Genomic DNA, 27,660 nt, shown 5'->3' with positions numbered 1-27,660 from the left:
GAAGTACAACTGTATCTTTGTTATGTATCAACACTAGACGGGTCTGACGAGATTGTGTCTTTAATAAACAACGCACCAGCTTCCTGATGAAAGGATAAGAAACGCAACAATACGGGAAGTGGAAGGATCCAATCAGAGCTCGAGATACGGCCAGTGCTGGAGCACGAGGAGATCACGTGAGCGGAGGATGCGAATCATTTAAACTAGAAATTAGTGACTAAGAGTGTGTTAATTATTTCAAGCACTTGTTTATAGAATGCAGTGAAACGATCAAGCATAAAATGTAAAGTGCTTGTATTTGCATCAAACGCAGAGAATGATAACGCATGACTTCCGGTTAAATCCATGGGGGGGGGGGTGAGACTTGCGCGGACGCACGTAGGCCCTGAGCTGCATTCTGCGGTCATCATTTAACTCCTTGATGAACTATAACACCAAATCACCATAAATTACCTTAAAGAAATGTTACTACAGTATCATAAACATATGAAATATGTTGGAGATGTGCCTCGATAATAATTATGTTATGATTTGATGTACTATTAAAAATAATTAAATATATGTTAAGATGTGTTTTGAACACGTGCCATGATAATACCAGAACATATACCATTCAATATATGCCATTCAATACAGTGTTCTCTATGAAGAAGCATCTTATGTAACGTAAACATACTTCAACCAGTATGTGAATGTTTGTGAAGAAAGTACACATTATTCGTGAAGGCTGAATTAGAATTAAATCCATGAATTAAGAATATACATTTTTTAATCAAAAGCAGTTTACATGTACGCATGAGACCAGCGTCACGATCTGGCCAACAGCGTCATCTAGTGTTCAGTTACCACCACTGCAACACGACTGACAATATACTGCACTGGGTGTGTCGGTCACTTTCTCTCTGTAACAGAGTAGAAGCAACATGTATTGCAGTCTGGTGAACAATCAACGCTAAAGTAAGTATGTAACAATTGAAATGTAAAAGCTGTGATATATCATTTTTATGTCATGGCTCATTTTTGCAAATATCTCTTTCCAGCTACAAATATTTTCATGAAATAACTGTGTAATTCAACAGGATTACATTTGAAATGTCACGTGTGTTGTATTAAATCACATTGACCAGCGTCGACAGAAATTAATGGGGGCTAAAAGGGGGTGGAGGGAGCCAAATCAATTATCAATACATGTTTGTGTTGATTTAATTGGATAAAACTGTTCTAAAATGGCGACTTGATAAATATCTAGTTGGATTAAATTGAATGATTGGAGTAAATTGCTGTATGTGACATGGCACCAGAAGTCAAATCTAGTGGGGTAAATATTGTCTTATAATAACAAGTGCATGACAGTGCTTGTATTTAATTTATCACATGAGTGATGTTTGCTGACCTGGATTCATTGAAAGTGGGTTCAAGATGTTGCTGTTCTGTCCTAAATGATGTTAATATCCTAAACACTGCATCACAGTATCAGCTCATTGATTCGTGTCTCTACAAGAAGTTCTCAGAATGGCATACAGTACTACTCATGCGATATTCCTCATGAATTGCTTGTACTTGACCTAAAGGTGTGTCTCCCCCTAGTGGTCACAGAAAAGCATTTCATTTGAAGAGAAACTGAAAGATCTTTTATTAGAACTGCATGTTATCTAATAATAATATATCCTCCTGGTCAATATAATCCCCATAGAAAACGTCAGAACAGGAATATTATTCTAGAATGAAAGGTTCACGATATCTGTGTTGAATGCAAGTTAAGTCTATAATGGATTGAACCCCACGGGGGCTCATTTTATTTAAGGGATTTGACCTCTCGTGTGCTCTGCAGCGATGTGTTGTTCTGAGAGCAGTGTGTGTGTGTGTGTGTGTGTGTCACACACGTGTAATCAGGTGAAAGTGTTGAAACTCACCTGCTCTTCATGACATTCCCCCCAGAGCTGCTGCCGCCGCTGCCCATGCTGTCAATCACTCTCTGATCACTACTCACCTAACGCATGTCCTTGTGTTTCTGTCCCGCCTCCACAGCTGACGGACAAACACATCAACCAATCCTGTCAGAGCCCGGCTGTAAACCACCACTACAGTTCCATCCACATACAGCCGTCAAATCCCGCTGTAAATCCCACTGATGCTCGGACCCCAGCTGTAAGGTGCTGTACGTGTTTTTTATTTACTGGAGAGGAATTGAGAGAAGTGTGTCGTCTCTGTTTGATCCTAATACAACACACAGGAGACAAAAATACCATCTCTATAATAATATTGTGACTGTATCAATAAAGCAGAATAGAGAAGAGATACAATAGAAACATGTACTAAGGTCTCCTGCCTTTACAATTCAATCAAGTCATTATACTAAATAATATTTTAAGATATGACATGAAATCTGAATAGTGACTGAAAGGCAGGCAAATACATGTAATTTAGTTAAAATTTGTGTAACTGTATTTCATTACAGTTACTTTTAAATGGCTAGTAATCAAGTTACATCTAAAAAGTATTCTAGATTTCCAAATTTTAGATTACCAAATATTACTTGGAATTTTAATGTCATTTATTTCATTTAAGGATAAATATAAACTGTAACAGACAATTTATCTAAACAGCAATAGGTGATTCTCTAACTCTTACAATCAGCAAATCATTATAAAAAGCAGTTCTACTCATAAGTTTATGCAAAATTTTAATACATTTTACAAAATAAGAGGGATCTGGGTTCATAGAAGTTGCATGCTAATATTATTTTGTAATGTCCTGAATAAGTTTGATAGTTGTTTGTGAGTCACATTATCACAAAGTCATTATAAGCTAAATGCGACTTTTTGTCTTACATTTATGACTTCTCACAATAATGAGTTTATAGCTCATAATTCAGACTTTGTTTCATAGAGTTGTGGACTTTAATGTCTAATGAGAGAAAACTGATGCTGTTTAAAATAATAAGCAGAGGAAAGTCTTCTGTTTGATGATCCCTTTGTACCTTATTAGTGTTCAAAAGTATTTAGATTAAGTTACAAAATTTGTGTTATCATTTGAAAAGTACGCTTCCCAGCCCCGCTGAAAGGTGAGGGGAGGTATTGTACTAAAGCATGAACGTTCAGCTCCTGAATCTAAAAAAAGCTGGTGCTATTTTTAGTGTTTATGAATAATTAACGCTGGTGTTTTTGATGGGATGCTGGGACACGAGACCTCTGAGAGATATGAGTCATGCAACCCACTTTACATTAGCTAATCTCTCTCTCTCTCTCTCTCTCTCTCTCTCTCTCTCTCTCTCACTCACTCACTCATTCACTCTCTCACTCACACTCTCTCATTCTGGAGGTCATTGTGTACCACAGAGGTAAGCAGGGTTAACTCTGATTAGCATCGTTGAGATCGAGGGGATGACACAGGGATATATCAGCGTGCTCTCTGTCAGTACTCAAACACACAAAAAGAACTAAAACAAAAGTCCTTTGTCATTTTGACTTTTTATTTAACAGATTTTAGCTGTTCATCTCTCTTATTTGTTTATGATTCAGTAAACACAGTTGATTTTCATGATTTTAACCAATGTTTTGGTACCGCTTTAGATTACGGCCCGCAATGCACCTCATAATTAAACTGGATTTACAGAGTAATTTACTGTAACAATAATCTACCTTTACAGTACATATCTGTAGATAAAGGGGAACAAAATGCAATGTTTGGGTATTAAAGGTGTAAGAGTGAGGAAACTGCGTGCCATATAAACATCCCAAACAAACCGCTCTTGAACTACTTGATTATAGTCTCAAAAGATTTTGCAAAATTCTAAAGTCGAAACTCAGTCAAACTGTGTCAGCTGACAAACAGTCTGGATGCTTCGTTCGTGCTGTTTTGCCTGCATCATTTCCCTTTACTTCATGTTTGCTAATAACAAAATAAGAACCACGTAGTACTTAATTAATATACACAGTAGCTTATTTATGGTACATTGTGTTTACATAAATGTAGTGTATGTTCACGCCAAGACTGTTGTATATCATACTGCAGGTCATGCACAACAAGTTATATTAAAATACGTAGTTACCCCTTAGATTCAACATTTATACTGTAAATTATACATTTACAGTAGAAATGTTTCTGAATGTCATGACTTCTTTATACCCCAAACTTTGCACATTGTTCCTCTTTATCTATATGTACTGTAGAGGAACATTATTGTTACATTAATCACGCTGTAAATTCTGTTACAGCATGTGGTATATTGCGGGCCGTAATTTAAAGCATTACCTATTTTTTTGACAAACACACACACAGAAAATGTAAGAAATGTTCCAGAAGACCTCAACAACGATTCCCAGGACCCCACAAAATGTTGTCTATTATGTTATTTCTGTCAGCTTTGAGTTGATCAACAGTTCCCTTTCTGTCGGTCTCTCGACGTTGTGTCGAGAACGACAGATGGGGTTCGCCCTTGAGAACCAATCAACTCTGACTACTATAGAAAAGGCCAATGAAATTTGGCGAATGCAATTTGCATGCCGGGCTCCGCCCCCGGAAATCCGGTATAAAAGGAGGCCGGCGTGCAGCATTCACTTACCTTTTGTTCTTCAGAGCCATCGCTCATGAGTACAACTCAGGATTCAATCCTCTACAACTACACGCTGGTGCTACGACGTGTTACAGCGGATCGTCCCTTCCTGCAGCGACCTTCCCCTGGGCGTCTCGGCGGTTCCGGAGGTGTTAGAGATTTTTTCTAAAAGTCCTTTTCAGGACTGACTGAGCATTCTCCAGCGCGGCATGTCCCGCTGTTCTCTTGGGTGCGGCACCCTCATCGAGGAGGGGGATGGACACGATCGCTGCATTAGGTGTCTGGGCGTCCAGCACACTGAAGCAGCGTTCGTTGACACATCTGCCTGCACTGCGGGCAGATTGTCATTCAGAAGTTGCGGTCACGGGTGGCTGTCTTCCTACGGGAACCAGCCACCATTTCGTCTGCTACCCGGGCTGTGACATCTGTGGCTACGGCCCCGATGACCACCCACGTTAGCAGCGTTAGTGATACGGGGAACTCTGCGAACGTAAACCCGCCAGCCAAGTGCTCACGGGCCGATCGCACCCCGATTCGCTCTTCTGAACGTTCCCCAACCGGCGGTGGCATACCGTCCGGATCCTCACGCACACACTCGGAAACGATGTGTGACGTAGATGAGATGTCGCTCGCAGCATCGGAGGGAGACTGGCATCCGACTCTGCCGAATCCAAACTCCACCCCCAGCGGTCGAGTTCAGGAGGAAGCAGAAGTGATGTCATCCGTGCTAACCCGGGGATACGTGGTTCCCGAGGTCGGTGCGCGGTGCAAACCGCGCCCACCCCGGGTGCCATGTTTTTCCCGGAGGTGCATGAGGAGCTGTGTAAAACTTGGAACGCTCCACTCACGGACCGTTCCAGTGAAACCAGCTCCGGCTCCCTTACTTCCCTCGATGGTGAGGCAGCCAAGGACTGCGTCGAGATCCCCCGGGTGGAACGTCCGCCTGCGGTGCACCTGTGCCGCGGACGGCTACCACCTGGGGGGGGATCGACCACTCCTACCGTCCAAAGCACGTAAGACTTCGGCATCACTGGTGTCGAAAGCTTGCGATGTTGCGGGCCAGGCTGCCTCCTCTCTCTATGCCTTGGCCATCCTGCAGGTCCGCCAGGCCAGGGCGTTGAGAGGGCTCCACGAGGGTAAGGCCGACCCGGGTATAATGCAGGATCTCCGTGCCACCGCTGACAGCGCTCTACGGGCGACTAAGGCGGCGGCACGGGCCCTGGGTCGGACGATGTCCACGGTAGTGGTCCAGGAGAGACACCCCCGGCTATACCTTGTGCAGAAGAGTGACAGCAAGGAAGTCCGCTTTCTTGATGCACTCATCTCGCAGGGTGGGTTGTTGGTAACACCGTCGAGGACTGCGCTCAGCAGTTTTTTGACGGCGAAGCAGACCGTGGCAATTAACCACATTTTTTTCACGCCGCGACTCGGCCGCCTACAGGCCTCCGAGATCTCACGTGACGTCTGCTTCCCTGCAACCCAGGACCCTTTCGACATCGGCTCCGGTTCCTGTGCCCCCACAGGCGGCACCCCGGAAGCAGAGGTCGAGGGGGAAACCTCCACCCCGTCAGCAACCTCCTCGCGAGAAGGGACACTGACGGGAAGACCCCAGGGAGAACAACATCGGGCCCGAACCTTCACAGCCACGGCTCTGATCGGTCGGTACGGGACGACTCCTGCCTCGTCACCAAAGCCGGGCCCTTGTTAGGGCTTGGCGCCCACTTACTCACTGAGTTTTCTGTTCTCCCCGGGTTTACTTGCAGCCGATCGCACACTCCACTGGACTGTGCTCGGCGAACCGACCTCACACCCTGGCGAGGCGTGAGGTCGTACACATATGACAGCTGTCACCACTCTCAAACCGACAGTGCGTGCCGTTGTCCCGCCAGGCAGGTAAGCAGGCGGAGCAAAAACCTTCCCTCCGGGGACTCCCCGTGACATGGTTAGCTCCGCCAGCCGACGAACCACCCCCCGTGGGAATGATGAAGCAGACCGTCCCCTTGGTCACCCTGTCACAGTCCCTGGGAGCTCGAGAGCTGCCCACACTGTCTCGCTGGCTAATGAGGGCGGTCCGTCTTGGTTACTCGATCCAGTTCGCCAGAGACTCACCCAAGTTTCGGGGCATCATCTCTCCCTCTGTCAGAGGCAGGGACGCCTCCGTACTTCGGGTAGAGGTCACCACCCTTCTGGCAAAACAGGCATCGAGTTCGTCCCTCAAAACCAAGATGTTCAGTGGGTCACCACCCGCACTTCATCGTTCCCAAGAAAGACGGCGGGTTGCCCCCAAAGGCTGCGTACCCTGAACAGAGCACCTTCACAAGCTGCCATTCAGGGTGCTCACACAGAGGCGCGTCCTGACATCTATGAGGTGTCAGGATTGGTTCGTGGCAATCGACCTGAAGGACGCTTACTTTCATGTCTCGATCCTCCTCGACACCGGCCGTTCCCACGGTTCGCGTGCGAGAGGCGGGCATATCAGTACAGAGTCCTCCCTTTCGGTCTGTCCCTGACCGCCCTTTCTCCCTGAGAGGAGGAAGGCGAGCGGGTACTAAACTATCTCAGCGACTGGCCTATCTTGGCACACTCGCTAGATCTGTTATGTACACAAAGGGACCTGGTGCTCCGGCACCTAGGTCGATTGGGACTCCAGGTCAACCAAGAGAGGGGCAAGCTCTCCCCAGTGCAGAGCATCCTCTTTCTCGGTATGGAACTCAGCTCTGTCACCATGTCAGCACACCTGTCCGCAGTTGTGCCCAACCAGTGTTGAACTGTCTGAAATGAACATTTTAGGCAGACAGCGGTCCCCCTGAAACAATTCAGAGGCTCCTGGGACACATGGCGTCCTCGCGGGTTAATACCCCTCGAGTTGATGCACATGACACCGCTCCAACACTGGTTTCAGAGTCGAGTTCCGAGGAGAGCGTGGCACACCGGCAGCAGGCGCATGGTGATGCCGCCCTGCTGCCGACGCACCATAACCCCTAGTCTTTATGACTTTTTTCGACGGACTCAGGTCCCTTTGAGCAGGTTATGAGGCAGGTCGTGGTGACGACTGAAGTCTCCCTGCAGGGGTGCGGTGTAGTGTGCAACGGGCACGCAGGTGGGGTGTTGGACGAACCCCCGCCTGCGCTGGCATATCAATTGCCAAGAGTTGTGGGCTATGCTACTTGCACTGAGCAGGCTACGGCCTCTCGTGCGAGACATGCACGTGCTGTTCCGAGGACAGCACTATAGCTGTAGCGAATACAGATCGTCAGGGTGGCGTTCGCACACAGCAGCTAAACACAACTTGCTCGACGCCTCCTCCGGTGGAGTCAACAGGTGACTCGTTCCCTGCAGGCCACACACCCCGGGCAAACTGAACTAGACAGCCGACGTGCTTTCTCGCCAGTTTATGCCTCGTGGAGAGTGGCGACTCCACCCCCGTGCAGTCCAGCTCATTTGGAGGCTGTTCGGGTAGGCCCAGGTAAAACCTGTTCACCTCCCGTAACACCACCATTTGCCCGCTTGATAGTCCCTGCCCTCGGCACGGATATCCTTGCGCACAGCTGGCCGCGGGATGGGCGGAAGCACACCTTCCCCCCCCCAGGAGCCTTCTTGTACAGACTCTGTGCAAGGTCAGGGAGCAGGAGCACCAAGTGTTATTGGTTACACCACACCGGTCTAACCGCACTTGGCCTCAGAGCCGATGCTCTGGACAGCGACTCCCCCTGAACCATTCCCCTGACAGAGGACCTGCTCTCTCAGGGGAAGGACACGTTCTGGCATCCCAGATCAGACCTCTGGAACACCCATGTCTGGTCTCTAGACGGGACGAGAAGATCCTAAGATGGCTACTCCCCCTATACGGCTGAGACCATCACCCAGGCTAGGGCCCCATCTACTAGGCGGTTACAAGCCTCTAGACGGTGCCTCTTCTCGTCCTGGTGTCTTTCTCAACGAGAAAGACCCACTGAGGTGCTTGATCAGGATTGTGTTCCCCTCCTCACGAGACTGGAGACTAACATCTCCCTTCCACACTGAAAGTGTATGTAGTCGCTATTGCCACTCATCACGACTCAGTCGGTGGAAAGTTTCTAGGGCAACACGACCTGGTCACCAGGTTCCTAAGCAGCGAGAGGGCGGAATCCGCCTCATCTCCGCTCCATACCCTCTTGGGACCCTAAGTGGTCCTGGGGAGCCTCAGGGCCCCCCAAAGAGCCCCTCGGAGGTTCCGATCTTCCTCATAGAGTAAGACGGCCCTCCTGACGGCGCTCACTTCCTTCAAGAGGGTAGGGGACCACCGAGCATCCTCCGTGTCCCTGGATTGCCTTAAACTCGGCCCTGGAAACTCTCACGTTATCTTGAGACCCAGGCCCGGATGCGTGCCCAAGAAGTTCCCATTACTCCCTCCGGGGCCAAGTGGTGAACTTGCAGGCGCTCCCCATGGGGGAGGAAGACCCAACCCGATTAGTGTTGTGTCCAGTACGTACTGGACCGCACGCAGAGCTCTGAAGCTCTGACCAGCTCCGTGTCTGTTGGAGGACAGCAGAAGGGGAAGGCTGTCTCCAAACAGAGGCTGGCGCACTGGGTCGTGGACGCCGTTACGACGGCATCCCGATCTCAGAATCTCCCATGCCCATTGGCAGTGAGGGCTCACTCCACACGGAGTTTAGCCACCTCCTGGACACTGGCAGAAGCGCCTCTCTAGCAGACATCTGTAGAGCTGCGGGTTGGGCTATGCCCAAACACCTTCGCAAGGGTTAACAACCTTCGCGTAAACCCGGTGTCAGCCCACGTCCTGCGTGGCGACATGTAGGACTGGCATCCGGGGGGGCGTATGCCTGCGAAAGCACCTTTCCACCCTCTAACAGGTTGGGTCAGTGTGCTATTTACCTTTTCTTCTTACCCGAACACATCGCTAAGAAACTGGTACCTCACCAGCCTCCCTTCTTACCCAGACACTGGTTAAGAATAGGCATTCCATCCATCACCAAACAAGCACCCCCTGGGGGCTGGCTGGGCAGAGCAGCCTTCCCCCTTAGGCCGGGATACCATGTGAGCTATCACAGATAGCTCTAACCGGACCTAGTGCTACCGGACGTCTGTAACACCCCCTCCGTGGGCTGTTCCGTCTGATGTATCCTCATGAGAATGGTTCCCACTCCTGGTAACCCATGAGCTTCCCCAGGTGGGCCTCCACCTCGCGGTTAACTACTCAGTCCGCACGTTCCATGCGTTCTCCTCCAAGGACGAGACCATACCTATATCCACCATATTCCTCCCCACGGGTAGGAGGTGGCCTCTGTAGCGCTTCTCTGATTAAGAGTCGCGCTTACCCGGTGTAAACTGATCTGGACGGCCTCTCGCCTATAGAGAGCTAAGGCCCCGTCCGTGAAAGTTACCGGTCAGGGCTGTACCCATCTTTCTCCAAGAAAGCTCTGGAACCCCCCGACCACCACACTGGAAGGTTACAGTCTCACGAAAGCTTCGAGATGACACGCCCAGGCTTGTTACCGTCGCTTCGCTAGAGATTGTGACGCGATACAGCGTTGTGGCGTTTTCCATAGGCAACCCCATCTGTCGTTCTCGACACAACGTCGAGAGACCGACAGAAAGGGAACGTCTTGGTTACGTATGTAACCTCAGTTCCCTGATGGAGGGAACGAGACGTTGTGTCCCTTATGCCACGAACACGTATCGTATTCTGCTGCAGTTTGAGAGGTCTCAGGCTCTTCAGAACAAAGGTAAGTGAATGCTGCACGCCGGCCTCCTTTTATACCGGATTTCCGGGGGCGGAGCCCGGCATGCAAATTGCATTCGCCAAATTTCATTGGCCTTTTCTATAGTAGTCAGAGTTGATTGGTTCTCAAGGGCGAACCCCATCTGTCGTTCTCGACACAACGTCTCGTTCCCTCCATCAGGGAACTGAGGTTACATACGTAACCAAGACGATATAGATGCTTAACCTGTGACAAATGCTTGATAAAATCTCTCTAACCCGGAGTCTTGATGCTAAAAAGTCACAAAATCAAAGGGACAATAAATGTACACATTCACACACAAATACACAAAACAAAGTGTCAATTAATAGCATTAGCTGTAAACTAATAATCTATAAAACTGTTAAATAAGTGAGTGCTGTGTAAAAACTATAGAATCCTGCATTTGGTCTCTCTCTCTCTCTCTCTCTCTCTCTCTCTCTCTCTCTCTCTCTCTCTGTCTCTCTCTCTCATCAGCTATAGGTCACATGACTCACGCTGCTGGCTCTCACTGAGCATGCTCAGTTCAGTGTGTTGTCGGGCAAAAAATAAGAGAGCACTGGAAGCAGAGATCTGCAATGATAAACACAGACACAGCAGAGGGAGAGAGAGAGACCCTGAGCTATAGAATGGAGGACTGTTACTAGATACGAGGCATTCTCCGTTTGGTTTATTTCTTCTGTTTTGATATTAAGAGCATCGTTTTGGGCGGTGGATGTGTTGAGTCTGGCGGTCGGTCTCTGCTGCATCCTCTCTGAAGGTGAGACACACGGATGGAGGGAGGTGGGGGAGGGGGTCCGGATGCTGCACGTCTGTGTTTTTCATTCTGAAGAGACCGCATCGGTATGTGCTGTGTGACCCCCGGGCGGGTAGCGGGGGTGTCTGTGAAATAATATGGATGACTGAATGTGATTGATTGTTTTTAGGCATTTTAAGACGATCACATACAGATATGACTGTACCTTTTAGTTCTCAAATCTTTTCTTTTGTCTTGTAGAATTTACACTTAGCTATTTTTATCTGATATTTACAGATTGTGTTATATATTTGTTTCTGTGTTTATGGTATTGGCCATCAAGCACCTGCTCTTGAAAGGGATAGTTCAGCTAAAAATGAAATTCTCCCATTTATTTACCCCTACGTCATTCCAAACCTGCATGATTTGTTCTACGAAGATATTTTGAAGGATATCAACGTCCATATGAGATTGAATAAATGATGATAGAATTGTTATTTTAGGTGAACCATCCCTGTAAAATAAGAGTATGAGAGAAGATTTGTGATGATTTGTTTTCTGTATGTCGGATCAGTTCACAGATGGGTTTTTATAAACACATACGGTTGTGTAATGAGAAACTGTGTCAGAAACAAAATGGCTATTTTCTCAAGAAATCAAATGTACAGAGAAAACCCCTGCATTTATAAATTCATGTCATCTGAATATCGAAAATGTTTCACAATTAAATGTCTATGATCCCGTTTTGAGACAGGTTTATTATTCCTGAAAATGATGTTCTTAATGCAAAATGTCTTCTGCTCTCAATGTTGTGTCGTTTGATGTTTGGGCTGAAATATGAATGTCATTCGTGAGATGTACTTGTGTGGTCATTGTGTCAGTTGTTATTAGAAATGAGTCGAGCAGAAGAACGCTTAAGAAAGCGTGTCTTTAGCGTGCCCACACACACACACACATGAAATGGTGACGTGTAGCATGAAGGCTTGTTGCTAGGATACACAGCAGTGATGTGGAGGAGAGGAGAGAGAACAGGTGCGCGTTCAGCTAAAACACAGTCCAGCGTCACACGAGAGGATTTTCTGATGATTCTGTGAGTGCTGCTTGATGTTGCTAAGGTGTTTAGGGCGGTTGCTAAGGTGTTTAGGGTGGTTGCTATGGGGCTGTATGTTGGCCCACTACCAAGTCTACTGAAAAGGTCTTCAGGTGTGTAGATGCGATACGCCTCGCATTCATCTGTCAGTGTGAGTCTGTGCGATATAATCACACGTCTGATCGTTTGGAGAGTGTACTAGACAGGTGTGTCTGTTGTCTTGGGCTAAAATGTCTGAAAGGGAGGTAATTCTCATGCCTGACAGCTGACACAAAACTGTATATTTGATAAAAGATGATTTTACTGTAGTTATTGAGGTAAAGCCCGATGTTGCTGCGACTGTAAATGTGTTTTTTTTCACGTTGTATATATTTGTACGTTTACTCATTTGCATTAGCCGGTAATGTTTATAAATGCATTAATTTTTTTTATAGTTTTATGGCTTTTGAAAGTTTTATTTTAGTTTTCCGTGTTGTCATTGTCCACAGAAAGTGGCGTGTGCGTCTGCCGATGAGTCTCCACGTGAGAGCTGCTGCTGCGCTGCTGATGTGAAATGGACGAGAGGAGCTTCATGCGGTCTGAAACACGTCTGTGACGCACCAGAGCCAATGGTGAGTGTCAAACGCCACAGACGTGTATTTACATCTAGTTGTTTAGCAGACGCTTTTATTCAAAGCAACTTACAAATGATGCAAACAATAGAAAACCATTTGAGCAAATAAAGGGCAACTGTGCACACGTGGTATGATGCTGGTCACATTAGTAACCGTGCTCAATGTTATGTTTCACACGTTTCTATTGGCCCTCACAACAGAACGGGTCGCCGGCTCGCCGCTTACACTCGAAAAAGACATGCCACACATGCACTGGGGTTAGATGGCACAGGACTTGAGGGAAAAGTGTCATGAAAATTATTTATAAAAAAACTTTAGTTTCAAGAAAGGGGGCAATTGTTTTTAAGTTATTTTTAAATTGAAATATATGCCACCATGGCATTAAACACAATGTTATGAGATCACTGGATAAAGGAAATCAGATAATTACATTTCTAGACAACTCACAGTTTTATTATTGTGCATTCCAATTAATATCAATCAAACTGCAGTTGGTTTTGTTTTAATTCAAGCCATAATAAATAAAAATAATACTGCTAATTAACACAATAAAATACAATAAATCATGATAACACAATAAAAACATGATTTTTGAAATAGAATGATATCATTTTGGAACCAGACTCTTCATATATTTAGGAATGAGTATTTTCTCCATTGACTAATAAACTATTGACAACATTTTTCATCTTTAACATTAGATCTTTACAGCTTTGCTTTTCTTGTAACAAAAGTATGCTCAAAACGTTAAGATGTATATTACATAATAAATTCGTTAAAACACAATAGAAAATAATTGTTATTTCAATAAATACACAATCACAATAAAACAAAGACAAATTCCCTGATATTAAACAAACAATATACTAACAAACCTTCTCTTGCCCTTTTGGATTCACTTAACTAATAAGTCTGACTTAACTCAATTAACATTATTTCTTTAAAAAAATAATCTTTTAGTGATTTAAAAAAGTTCTGTTTAAACAAATAAAATACAGAGTGGATAGAATTTTATTTAATACCGAAATATAAAAATGTCAAATGTGTTCATAAAATAAACGGGGACCTCTGACGGTTTCTTTGAAATGGGCCTCTGAATTTCAAAGTACACATCTGTGAGTACGGCCTGAGACCGGCGGCATCTTCAGTTAACCTAACTTTCCACCGATCATGAAGACATTTATAAAAACACAGGGTGTGAAAGACAGACTGAACAGTAGAAAAACAGAAATCATGACAGATCTGACCTGGTTCAGGAGACACTTCTGAGAATCAGCACGGCTCCGGCACGTATGTATCATGTATTATAGCAAAAACATTTAGGAACCTTTGTTTGATGATGTCACAGCCTGTCCGTCCAATCAAGCACTGCTGATTTTTGGAGCAAGTTCATCCGTCAGTTGGCAGTGGAATCGGACTGATGCCAGCATGGACAGATTGTGTGACGTCTTATCCTCAAAACCATGAACAAAATGAAGAGATTTCAGCCCATCACAGTAAAGGGAAATAATCCATAACACTTTTGTGTGTGTGTTTCAGGATATTAAAGGTCAGGTCTGGACTGATGAGGACTCTGATGGTGAGAATGAACCTGAGCAGTTTCTCTACGGCATTCAGGTAAAACACTGTTGAAATGTACCTTACGTTCTGATATCACAGACTATTTGAATCATAAATCCCTGATGTTTTTGACTTCCTTTCGAGAGATCCAAATGTATCCAGCGGATCATGAAAGGCATTAATGGTAAATGTTTGTATGGACAATTGAAAGACTTTTATTTGCCAACCTTGAAAAAAAAGAGACTCAGGGCTGTACAGTGCGATGAAAGATGAGTCTGTGCTTATTAGCCAGTGTAGCACGCGTGCAATACAGTCTGGTTTGGTCTGCTATTTTACTTAGTATGAGTCTATTTTGCGAGTTTTCCGTCTGCATTGAGTCCATATAACTAGATGCGGACACGCAATCCTGTGATTTAAATATGTAATCTGGCTGTTCTGCATGTCTGAGTGAATGAACTACACAGTTTAACATGTTACACACTTGACGCGTTTCGTGGATGTGTCTGTGTCTGCACAGTATGAGGATATAAACACATGAACTTCATCTGCAGTTGCTCTGAGAGTTTATTTCACTAGCATTCTACTGACTGAAAAAAGCTATTGTCAAACACACATTAAAGTCCCTGTGAACTGGAAGTTGACTCATTTCCGAGTTAAATGGAATGTCGAATGACAAACATAGTGGGCATGGCTTTCGTCTTTCTCTGCGATTTGATTGGATGTATAAAAACAGATGTTGCATTTTGAATTGGAACTGGCAGCAGCCTGACAGTTGAAGAGGAGGAGTTAAAAGATGCTCCGCCCAAGCTGTCTAACATACGTCATTTAAGATGGATAATCATTACAGGAAGGAAGTGCATGTTCAGAAAATAACTATAGATTATGAGGACACACGATTTAAAAAAAAGAGAATGACACACATTGATCAACTATTTACTATAAATGCTGCTATATTTCATGAAAAGTAGCAATTGTAAAATTTGTATTTCACTGGGACTTTAAAATCAAGCGTCTACCAGACGCCCGTCAAAATAAAAGTCTCGTTAACCTGAAAACTCATTTTGTTTACTGTTGTGTGTCCATTTACCTGATCTGCGTGTCTACACTACTGTTGTTAAAATAACTTTGTGTCTGCTGCTCTTCATGCGGCACGTCTTTGGCAGCAGAGAAGTAGCGTGCGCGGAGCAGAAAGGGTTCAAATAAAGCAGGTTTGGTGATAAATAAAGGTATTGGAGGATAAAGTGGCAAAAGATAAATTAAATAAATGTTCCTGAGAGCGCGTGTGATGTTATTTTCCGTTGTGAAGACGCGCGGCTCAATTTAAACAACAAAAATAGTCAAAAGTTTTAAATGGTTTATTAGGTTACGTCTCGCGGTCCAGATCCGGCCATGGTCCGCCAATTGAGGATGACTGATCTATAGCAATCACAGAGACTATAAACAATTTCAGGCAGTCACAGCGGACACGGGAAAAATGCTTAAAGCCAATTTAACCAATCATAATCCGAAACAAATATATTGACACTTCAAATTGAAATGTCATTATTTATCTTCCGAAGGACAACCTCATGGAAATGCTTAATGTCAAGCCCTGAAATCGATTTTCTCTCTGCGTCATGTTGACAACTTTGTTTCGTTAGTGAAACACGCATGAGATTCAAAGTTGACATGACCAAAAGTGATCTTGTATACACAAGAAATGAAGTGCTTAAACTCAAAATATTAAAGATTTCCCCTTTCACCAATGAAATAAATAATGAAGATTACGAAACTCTTCAGCAGCAGTTTAACATGTGTAATACGTCTGTTGACCTGTAGGGGAGCTGTGCGGCTGATCTCTACCGTCACCCGCAGCTGGACGCTGATATTGAGGCTGTAAAAGACATTTACACAGACAGTGCCGTGTCTGTCAGGTAAACACAAACTCTCATGTTCACATCTGATCCAGATCTGTGCGTGTTCACACCTGATTCACATTCACACGTCTCTTCATCCTTGCACAGAGAATATGGCACGATTGATGATGTGGACATCGACCTACAAATCAACATCAGCTTTCTGGATGTGAGAACACACGCTTCACACACAACGTACCGTTGTAACTCAAGAGCAGATGCTGACATGTGAGTAAAATCCTTTGTTCGCAGGAGGAGGTGGCGACTGCGTGGAAGGTCATCCGAACGGAGCCCATCGTTCTCCGTCTGCGCTTCTCTCTCTCGCAGTACCTGGATGGACCAGGTTTTTAGATTGTTTATTAAGGAAGTTTTTTTTTTTTAAGTGTCTGATAAATCAAGGTGAGATGATGAGATGTTCTCTTACAGAACCATCTGTGGACGTGTTCCAGCCGTCCAATAAAGAGAGCTTCAGTTTGGGTCTTCAGCTGAAGAAGTAGGTCCATAGAGAGTGTTTATTGTGAAGTCATCATGACTATAAACCTCACGTGGATGTGTTGTTTTCTGTAGGATCCTCAGCGCGTTCACGGCTCAGCAGTGGAAACATCTGAGCAATGAGTTCCTCAAAGCTCAACAGGAGAAGCGACACAGCTGGTTTAAAGCCGGAGGAACCATCAAGAAGTTCCGCGCCGGACTGAGTATCTTCTCTCCCATCCCTAAGTATAGCATGGCCGTTTATTAACAATTTCATCTCAGACAACAGATCGTGATGCTGAAACATGTATGGCGTTTCTTTGTAATGACGAGTTACGCGTTGGCTGTGGGATTCATCTTGGCTCCAGGTCTCCCAGTTTCCCTCTGATCCAGGACACGGTGTTGAAAGGCAAACTGAGCGTTCCGGAGCTCAGAGTGACTCGACTCATGAACCGTTCCATCTCCTGCACCATGAAGAACCCTAAAGGAGAGCTGTACAGTTACCCTCCCAACAGTCAGGTCAGATTCCTGTCCACCCGACCGCACGCCGTCCTTACAAAACACAAGGAGTAGATCGCAATAGAATAAAAATGTCATGATAATTTGCTCACCCACGCGTCATAAGCCGGGTTTCCGTCCAAAGTTACGGATTAAGCTTATGTGCAAAATTGGAATGTTGCATAAAAGTATAAACACCGTTTCCCTACAACTAGTCAACCTTCACTTGCTAATAAATTTCCACTAAATTTCAGTAAGAGAAGCCGCTGAATATAATAATTTTCGTATATAGTAATACTTGACCCAAGCAGACGATTACGAAACACAAGAAATGCGGCGTTTTTGAATATGAGTGTGTGACGGATTTAAGAGGCGATTACAGAAACACTTGACGACTTCGCTCAGCATTTAAGAATGACCATAACAACATTTCTGATGCTGTGTCACAAGATCAGTTCTCTGGTTAGTCAGGTTACGCCGTCTCATAGTGCAGTAACGTGACCTGTTGGAGGAATTTATATGGCAAATGTGTTTCAATCTCCCATTATTCGCATTAAACCTTTTTCGCAAAAATGAAAAACCACCTAAAGCTAAACGATACGTGTGAGAAAACTATATTTTAAACTTATTTATTGAAATAAGACGCCAAAACAAACCCACAAGAGCACTGAAATAAGTTATGATGACGTCCATAACTTCTCATCTCATTGGTTTTGTGTCTTGTAGACATTTTTGGGTGAACCATTTCTTTAATAGTGTTATACTAAATTATTTAAATTATTAACGAAAAATTTATTATTCTAATAAAAAGGGCTGTCAAACGATGAATGGCATCCAGAATAAAAGTTGTTTTTTACATAATATGTGTCTGTATATTGTGCATGTTAATTTTGTATTTTAAAAATATAAATAAAAACATAAATATATATATATTTAGTACAATTTTGAGATGTGTTATTTATATTTACCAATAACTTAAATTACATGTAAACATTTGTTAATTCTATATTTTTCTTAAATACAGTATATGCATGTATGTGTATGTGTTTATAAACAAAACGTTAATATGCAGAGTTCACAGACATATATCATGTAAACACAAACTTTTATTTTGGATGTGATTAATCGCAATGAATCGTTTGACAGCCCTACTAATAAATGAATGATTGTCGAATGAAGAAACCAGAGTGATGGAAACTCGCTTATACAAGCCGTTCGAATGTTTATTTCTTCTGTCGAAAACAAATAACCCTAACCCTATAATGCACTTTTGAGCCTTTTGAAGCTACGAAGATACTGACATTTGGACCTCAACCAACAGCCCCCCGTTGAAGTGCATTATATGGAGAAGAACCCTGGCAAGCTTTCCTCAAAGCCTCAATTTGTTTTCGACAGAAGAAATAAACACACAGACACGTGGCTGAGTGAATCATCACAATCTTTTAACTTCGAAGTGAACTACTCCTTTCATGTCTCCTGCTGCTTCATACCCGGGTGACCAGATGACGCCATGAGTTTCAAACGCAATGCCGTTCTAGTGAAAGTTTCGGCTTCAATTCAGATTAAGAAAAGCATTGTTTATTCAAATGAAATATGAATACCTGTGGGACAAAAAGACACACAATGAGACGAAATCAGGACATCTGGCCACCCCGCTTCATATCCATGACTCCATGACCCTTTAGAAGCGTTACATTTCAGTCCTAATCTGACGGATAAATCACAGGCGCAGATTAGATGATGATTTACCCCTCACCCCCTCCGACCTGCCCCTCGCCTAACACGGCATAAGCTGGCACCCTTTCCCATAATGCTTTGTCTCCGTTAACCCATCAGACTGTGGCTGTCCCGGCGGGCAGGGCCCCAGCGCAGATTACCACCCGACAGCTGATTGAGTTATTTTTCTCATCCCAGGCGGGCGGACATTGCAAGAACATCCCCACGCTGGAGTACGGCTTCCTAGTGCAGGTACCCGACACGCGCCGGCCGCTCCTGCATGCATGACATCACCCTTTCCCACGCCGCCCCGCCGCACGTCTCGCCGTCTGTGCATGAGCTGTGCGGTGTCCTGAGGTCCCGTCACGTGACTCGTGCCGTACAAATGCTCGCTCCTTTTGAAGGCGGTCAGTGCGTGTGTTGAAGTCTTGATGCGAGTCATGTGACAGGCCTTGAGTGACCGTGTGAGTGAGTATTAATACATCTAACATCTCTCACGTTCATGACGATGTGATGTCCTAGCACACCTAGAAAAGAAAATCACATCCAGATGAAAAGAAGTTAGATGTGTGTCCAAAAGAAAGGTTCAGAACCAATATTATTATTATATATTTTTGGATCGTCTGTTTATTTATTGATAGTGCCATGTTGGTATTTCTGATGTGAAACTGTTTTGAAAGAATATGAAATGGAAGTGTGCTGTTGTGAAGCAGAATCACACGTTTGATAAGGTGTGTTAAAACACGATCATTCCTGACGTGTCTTAGAGTTTGACGGCTCTGATTCATGTGTCAGGTTGTGTTATGGTGAAACAGAAGATGAGATCAGGACATCGTGTCTTCTGGTTATTTTCCGTCTCTCTCTCTTGTGTTAGATCATGAAATACTCCGAGCAGCGTATCCCCACTCTGAATGAGTATTGTGTGGTGTGTGATGAGCAGCACGTCTTTCAGAACGGATCCATGCTGAAGGTAACGACACCAAAATATAGTTCAAAACTGAAAACTGAACAGAATTATGCAGCGTGTGAATGAATACACAATTGGTTGTTTTGTTCCCGCCAGCCTGCGGTGTGCACGAGAGAGCTGTGTGTGTTTTCATTCTACACACTGGGTGTGATGTCTGGAGCGGCTGAGGAGGTGGCCACCGGTGCTGAGGTGCACACACACATGATTAGATTCAACTTTATTGTCATTATACATGAAAACAAAGCAATGACAAGCAGAATACACGCATACTCACATGCACACACACATTCCCACACACACACATGCAGGCACACACACACATTTCCACACACACACATGCAGACGCGAGCTCACACACACAGCTGATTGTGTTGTTGATGTTCAGGTGGTTGATCTGCTGGTGGCCATGTGTCGAGCTGCCCTGGAGTCGCCCCGCAAGAGCATCATCTTTGAGCCTTACCCGTCTGTGGTCGACCCTACTGACCCCAAAACACTCGCCTTCAACCCCAAGGTGACCCTCTCTACTCACGACACATAAACACATCTGTTACGTGACATTGAGTGCGTATGTGAAGGAGTGAACTGTCTTTAACCGGCATCACGTGTCTTTTTCCGTGTGTGTTCTGTGTGTGTGTGGCCACTGTGTGAACCCTGTGCTGAACAGAAGAAGAATTATGAGCGTCTACAGAAAGCTCTTGACAGTGTGATGTCTATACGAGAGATGACACAGGTGTGTACATCTGCAGCTTGTTTTCAGTGGACTCCATCAATCTAAAAGCTCATTCACATTCATCCAACTAGAGCGTGTTTGTTGGGTCAAATTGGAAGGAGAATTTTGAATGTTGGTGTGAAATTCCGGCTCAAGTCACACAGTCTTATTATTAGAGGACTTGAGTCATAGACATACAGATGATGTGTATTGACTTCATAATTACATTTTCATAATAGGATAAATAAATACGAACATGTGCCTTTTTTATTGACGCTGTTTTAATTATATCGCACCAAAAGTACTTGTTTCTTCTGAAGTTTCCTTCTGAAGATTTCAGTCTATAGCAGTCAAATTAAAGATATCAAGGTTATATTTTCATAGAATATTCTTCTATAAGATGATTTGTAGAAAAAAAAGGGTTTTGATGAAAAGAGAATGTTTGTGATCATTGTGGTTGTTTTGGTTATGTTTTGTGTAATGTTTTGGTGTGAAATGATGATTTAATGACTGTTCATGTGTGTTTAGGGCTCATATCTGGAGATTAAGAAGCAGATGGATAAACTGGACCCGTTGGCTCATCCCTTACTGCAGTGGTGAGTTCAGTCTTCAACATCACACATCTGATATTATTACTGCACATTATTAACATTAATGTCATATTACGCGACATTTTACGTGTCATAAATCATTAATATTATTAATCACAAGTTTTTAGTTATGGCGGTTTTAAAGACCGTCTTTCTTTTTGATCAATTTGTTTTTGTTTTGTAGTACAAATACCTCAACATTCTTACATCAAGATGCACTTTCTTGACAAGATAGGTGACCTTAAATATTTAGTCTCTTTTTAAGGAGAATCATACAAGACTTAAGTAAGTTTATGGTAAAAACAAGCCCAAAAATCTGACAACAGGGTGAGAAAATAAAACTTGAATTAGGTTCTTGAGAAAAAGATTAGACTAAATTCTAGTTTTTTTTTCTCACCCCATTGGCAGATTTTTTGGCTTGTTTTTACCATAAATTTAATTCGTGTAAAAATTTTCATAAAACAGGACTAAATATCTCAGGTCACTTTTCTGGTCAAGTAATTGTATATTGATTATTAAGTTTTCAATATTTTTACTAAAAACAAGACAAAAATGCTTAGTAAGAATGTCATTTTTTGCCGTGTTCAACATTTAACAAGGGGAAAGTTCGGTTCCAGCTATTTATCTCCCTACATGACGTATGGTGTCTGCGTGAACAGGGCATGCGCAGTAGAATGCAAAATAAGTGTGAATAAGTTCGGACCGAATGCAATGATTGGCTGAATGTTTTTTTGGTTCTACCACTTTCACCACTTTATATTTATATGTATAAATATAAAAATATCATTGGACCACTTTACGTATTGATGGCTATCAGGATGTGCATAGATTTCCAACCAGCGTGACAAAAAGTGTTTCTAGACAGGATCACCTATTGTACCTTTAAAAAGTGCTTGTTAAACAGTAAACAGAGTATTTAATCATCTAATCAGTTCATTTCTTGAGAAAGAGGGAATTTAAACAAACAGATAAGATTTCAGAAGGACAGCGAGGATATTCTTGTATAATGGTGAAAGGTGTTTTAGATGTTGATTGATATTGAACAATCTCTCTCTCTCAGGATCATATCCAGTAACAGGTCTCATATCGTGAAGCTTCCTCTCAGTAGGGTGAGTTGAGCTCTTTCAACACAGCCCATGTCATGTGGTGTTGGCTCATGTGTGTTGTGTAAGCGTGTGTTGTGTTTACAGCAGCTGAAGTTCATGCACACATCACATCAGTTTCTGCTGCTCAGCAGTCCGCCGGCCAAAGAAGCTCGGTTCCGCACCGCCAAGAAACTCTACGGCAGCACCTTCGCTTTCCAGTGAGTCCTGTGTGAACGCTTTCACGGTCATCATCCTTCACACGGCCCGATGATGTCATTCTGCAAGATCTCCGTCATTAGAAAATATAAATCTGATGGGCTATTTACAGAAATAACCCTTTTATTTGAAGCATTTTCCAGCAGCTCTATATTTAAACTCGTATGCACTTCTCTGTCTTATTTTTAGACCTCATAAGACATCCGTCTCGTCCAATCACAGCTCACTAGCACAAAACCTCCCTTCACACAGCAAAAATATCTCCAGACGTTTGTGGTTAAAAATACACCTGTGGTAGATTTGAGAAGCACATCCGCTGTGCTGTTTCTCTTGCATCATTCTGCACGTGTTTTCAGATTTTATCATACGCAGTAAATCACTCCAGAAAATGACTTGTGCGATGTCAGGGGGTTCGGAATGATCGTTGCACATAAAATTGAACTCATGGTTTCGTCCGGAGGGCACAAGAAGAATATGTATCATCCTCACATTGATTTCTGGTGATTGTGTCTGCAGTGGTTCACACATTGAGAACTGGCACTCTGTTTTGAGGAACGGACTGGTCAACGCGTCATACACCAAACTACAGGTACGTAAATCCCATCAGTCACATGATCACTGACTCATGTTCTCATTGGACAGCCTCTTCCTGCAGAAGTCCTTCATTTCCTGTTTTGACAGCAGCCAATAGAATTCTACTTCCTGTCCTAACGTGTGGCCATGTTTAATCAGAATATCATTTCGACTTCAAATGAGAGCATCCTCACCGCTCGTGTGTTTTGTGTCATCGCCGGTCATTCATCATTTCCTGTCGCTGTGTCTTCATGAGAAGATCGCCAAACCATCAGACCTTCATCATCATCATCATCACAGAGAACATCAACGTTCTGTTCTCCCGTCTCGTCTCTCTCGAGCATCCCCACAGCTTTCTTTAAGCATCATGCTGTTCTTCTCCTGCTGGAGCGTGATTGGTCAGTTCAGCGGTATGTTGTTGTTTCTTGTGGATGTGAAGTTTCTTGTGTTCTTCTCTTTCATGAAAGCTGCATGGAGCAGCGTACGGGAAGGGCATCTATCTCAGCCCTATATCCAGTATTTCCTTCGGATATTCAGGTAGATCTTCACCTGTGTCGTTCGTGTCACCGCTGTGGATTCATGTCTGCTCGCCTGTTACTCATCTGAACATCTCAACTCACTCTCTCTCTCTCTCTCTCTCTCTGTATCTCTCTCTCTCTCTCAAGATTCAACATTCAAAGGAGCTTTATTGGCATGATAAAAGAAAATTTACATTGCCAAAGCACAAAATCCCTCCCTCTCTCTCTCTCTCTCTCTCTCTCTCTCATTCTCTCTCTGTCTCTCTCTCTATCTTTCTCTCTCTGTCTCTCTCTCTCTCCATCCCTCCCTCCCTCTCTCTCTCTCTCTCTCTCCATCCCTCTCTCTCTCTCTCTCTCTCTCTCTCTCTCTCTCTCTCTCTCTCATTCTCTCTCTGTCTCTCTCTCTCTCTTTCTCTCTCTCTCTCTCTCTCTCTCTCTCTCTCTCCATCCCTCCCTCCCTCTCTCTCTCTCTCTCTCTCTCTCTCTCCATCCCTCTCTCTCTCTCTCTCTCTCTCTCTCTCTCCATCCCTCCATCTCTCTCTCTCTCTCTCCATCCCTCTCTCTCTCTCTCTCTCTCCATCCCTCTCTCTCTCTCTCTCTCTCTCTCTCTCCATCCCTCTCTCTCTCTCTCTCTCCATCCCTCCATCTCTCTCTCTCTCTCCATCCCTCTCTCTCTCTCTCTCTCTCTCTCCATCCCTCTCTCTCTCTCTCTCTCTCTCTCTCTCATTCTCTCTCTGTCTCTCTCTCTATCTTTCTCTCTCTGTCTCTCTCTCTCTCCATCCCTCCCTCCCTCCCTCTCTCTCTCTCTCTCTCTCTCTCTCTCTCTCTCTCTCTCTCTCTCTCCATCCCTCTCTCTCTCTCTCTCTCTCTCTCTCTCTCATTCTCTCTCTGTCTCTCTCTCTCTCTCTCTCTCCATCCCTCCCTCCCTCTCTCTCTCTCTCTCTCTCTCTCTCCATCCCTCTCTCTCTCTCTCTCTCTCTCTCTCCATCCCTCCATCTCTCTCTCTCTATCGCTCCCAGTTCTGTTCTGTCTTCTTTAGTTTCAAGTCAGTTTAATTCAGTTCTCTCTCTCTCTGTCTGTAACATTCATACATGGTGCATTCAATGTTTTTTTGTTTGTATTCACGAATCTATTGTTGTACATGGAAGTTTGTGTACATGGGAATATGTGTCAAATCTAATTTCATATCATACATACATGTGCAGTGTTTATGAATCTATAATGTGATGCTTCTCTTTGTGTGAACGTGTGTAGGAATGGGGAAGGGGCAGCACCGCATGCCCACTAAAGATGAGTTAGTCCAGCGATATAACCGAATGAACACGATGCCGCAGGTATGACAGCTGAAGTCACTGTGCACAAAGCAATGATGTCACATACGTCAATGAGAGAGTGTTTGTGTTTGTTTGTGTGTTTGACAGAGTCGACCGATACAGTCACGCTTCCTCCAGAGCAGGAATTTAAACTGCATCGCTCTCTGTGAAGGTAAAACATCTCATGAGAATGACAGAAAACTCACAATACTGACAGAATCAATGGAAAGACACCAGTATTGTCATCCCTACCATCTCAGCATTAGTAAACATTTTAAGAAGAAGAGTAAACTTTTTTGTTAATAGCACCTTCACGTAAGATGTTGGTCACTACAAAATAACAAGTACAATTGATCAAAAATACATCAAAAATGATGTTGTAAACTGTGACTTCACATCCTGCATCTGTTGAAATCAGGTGTGAAAGTGTTATAGGTGCTGTGTGTCATTTTGTAGCGCCATCTAGTGGTACCAGGCGCTCATTCAACCCCTCCCTTTCACAGCACTATGACTTCTTTCCTGAAAGAGATAACGTATTTACCAAACATGTTCTTTAGAGAGGTAAGAAAGCTCTTGTAGAAACATCATGGTGATATTGGGTGTATGTCGATTGAAATATCTCATTCTAAGGTCATAAAAACATAATTCTTCATTATGTAATCTCTTTATACACCTCTGAACACAAAGTTATGATTATTATACTGCATTTCAGTCAATAGATCCTCCAAAAAACTACACACTGGAACTTTAATGTTATGTTGTTTTTATAAGAATTTCCCAGATAGCTAAAAGAGTTGATTTAACTCAATGCGGAGAAGAAACAATTTAACATTAATTCAACATGAAATCATTTATCTTTTTTTTGCTTCAAACAAAATACATAATACAAATACAATAACAAAGAATAGTACAAAGAATAAGAATTTTTAGTATATTACATTACAGTCACGATATAGATGTTCATCGTAAATTTCTATAAAGATCGACACTTTTCAGTATAAAAAAAAATATATAAAAACTTAAATAAAAATTAAATAAAATGAAAAATAATAAACAGAAAAAAAAGAAGAAAGAAACGAGGATTATAACCAAACCAGCTTTGGTTTTAAACAGATGTTGTGTTCCTGACAGAGTCAATTAAACACAGTATTACTTTTCCTTGAGGAGTACATTCAATATTTTGAGAGTTTTAATTCCTTTCTTACTTTTAGTCATTTTATAAAGGGTTTCTCTAAAACATTTAAGTTCACTACAAAAAACAATAATGAAATCACGTATCTTTGCTATTATATTATCAGAATAAGCAATTGTAGCATTTGTCATGGTTGTGCACGACAGAGAACCTGATCGCAGACAGGAGGTGGTGGAAAACAATGACTTTTTCTCTCTCTCTCTCTCTCTCTCTCTCTCTCAATCGCTCTTTCTCTCTCTCGCTCTTACACTCTCTATCTCTCTATTTCTCTCTCTCTCTTTCTCTCTGTCGCTATCTGTCTCTCTATCTTCATCGGTTCCGCTCTCTCTCTCTCCCTTGCTCTCTGTCGCTCTCTCTCTCCCTCTCTCTCTCTCCCCACAGTAATCACATCAAAAGACCTGCAGAAACACGGTAATATCTGGGTGTGTCCCGTGTCCGATCACGTCTGCACGCGCTTCTTCTTCGTGTGAGTATCTGTCTGTCTGCACATGTGACGGTGTGAAGAATGACTTGATCATGCGTCTCATGTTCTCCGCGTCTCAGGTATGAAGACGGTCAGGTGGGAGACGCGAACATCAACACACAAGAGCCCAAGATACAGAAGGAGATCATGCGTGTGATCGGCACACAGATTTACTCCAGCTGAGGGGATTACCTGCAGACACGACCAGCAGCCTGAGAGCGGAGGTGAACACGAGAGAAGCGTCTCTCTCTCTCTCTCACCTCGTCCATCTGTGTTTCTTTACTCCCGTCGTCTTGGTGCCAGACACGGTTTTTCCTCCAGTGTGTGACTGTCAGAAGGACATGAGATGAAAGACGCAGGAGCGAAAGGTCATGCGTTCTTGCGAAATAAGCCCCGCCCACTGACCTCTCTTTGACTTTTTCCAGAGCTGCTGTCAATCAAAACCAGGCGAACACCCGACTGGAGGAGACAGTCAGCTGATGAAGTCGTTGAGTTTCTTTTTGACTCTGATGGGCAGACTGAATATCTGTAAACATGTAAATGATGTTTCTCACAGTGGTAGTACCTGATGAATCTCTGTTGTGTTTGTCACGTGACTCATGACATGAATGAAGATCCAGACACATTTATCTCTGAGTTTCGTGCTGAAGTCAATTTCCTCTCTTCTGCTCTTCAGTCGCTTACAGACGCTCGCTCTGATTTATGATGCATCATTACTCATGTTTACACGTCATGGTGGACGTCCCGTGAGTGTCTGTGGGTTCGGTCTGGAGACGGGAAGGATGTGCGAGTTCAACGTCACGTCTGAGAGACAGCAGTTTAATATTATTTCTTCTCTCTCACGTCTTGGACATTCCTAGTATTTAAAGCCTTTGAATATTTACAGACGAATCCTGTTGTACGTACACTACAGACTCTTTATCATTATAACTGTTTTTCACACTGTACGCTATTAGTCGCAAACTCATTTAAACAGAAGAATTGAGTCCACGTCTGTTCTGTTAGTGACAGCTCGTCTGGAGCATCTGAGAGGTCTACGTGTTTTTTTGGAGTCGGGTGTATGAGACATGACAGGTTTGTGTGTCGGGGATGTTTACTGTAAATATCAGCAATGAATGATGAAGACCCAATGAATAAAGACAGATTTTGCACAAGGTT

General features: G+C 43.7%; 1 protein-coding gene across 6 annotated transcripts; it reads left to right on the top strand.

The window, feature by feature from the left end:
* The first annotated feature begins 58 nt into the window (after positions 1-58).
* Positions 59-27,660, top strand: LOC130435136 (protein mono-ADP-ribosyltransferase PARP6). 6 transcript variants are annotated; one of them, XM_056765478.1, is made up of 24 exons: positions 59-176; positions 2,029-2,153; positions 12,611-12,733; positions 14,276-14,353; positions 16,115-16,209; positions 16,300-16,360; positions 16,444-16,534; positions 16,618-16,684; positions 16,759-16,908; positions 17,031-17,181; positions 18,997-19,128; positions 19,751-19,846; positions 19,940-20,032; positions 20,229-20,354; positions 20,508-20,573; positions 21,081-21,148; positions 22,203-22,251; positions 22,333-22,445; positions 22,960-23,032; positions 23,484-23,553; positions 24,789-24,868; positions 24,956-25,019; positions 26,421-26,505; positions 26,583-27,660. In XM_056765478.1, the coding sequence occupies exons 3-24, from the start codon at positions 12,731-12,733 to the stop codon at positions 26,683-26,685; spliced, it is 1,914 nt and encodes a 637-aa protein (XP_056621456.1). In that variant the 5' UTR covers positions 59-176; positions 2,029-2,153; positions 12,611-12,730; the 3' UTR covers positions 26,686-27,660. The 6 variants fall into 6 exon arrangements, with proteins under 6 accessions (XP_056621456.1, XP_056621455.1, XP_056621458.1 ...); XM_056765477.1 differs by lacking the exon at positions 59-176 and having other exon boundaries at positions 1,740-2,153; XM_056765480.1 differs by lacking the exons at positions 59-176; positions 2,029-2,153 and adding an exon at positions 10,839-11,056 and having other exon boundaries at positions 19,075-19,128.

Source organism: Triplophysa dalaica, chromosome 14, assembly GCF_015846415.1.
Source record: "Triplophysa dalaica isolate WHDGS20190420 chromosome 14, ASM1584641v1, whole genome shotgun sequence".
In the NCBI taxonomy this organism is placed as follows: domain Eukaryota; kingdom Metazoa; phylum Chordata; class Actinopteri; order Cypriniformes; family Nemacheilidae; genus Triplophysa; species Triplophysa dalaica.
The sequence above is the reverse complement of the archived record's forward strand: the minus strand, read 5'-3'. Positions and strand labels throughout refer to the sequence as shown.

What these genes read in the sequence shown, in the direction of transcription:
- LOC130435136 (XM_056765478.1), top strand. An exon ending in AGTTTCTCTACGGCATTCAG is followed by an intron (nt 14,354 to 16,114) that starts GTAAAACACTGT and finishes GTTGACCTGTAG; the next exon opens with GGGAGCTGTGCGGCTGATCT. An exon ending in TTGGGTCTTCAGCTGAAGAA is followed by an intron (nt 16,685 to 16,758) that starts GTAGGTCCATAG and finishes TGTTTTCTGTAG; the next exon opens with GATCCTCAGCGCGTTCACGG.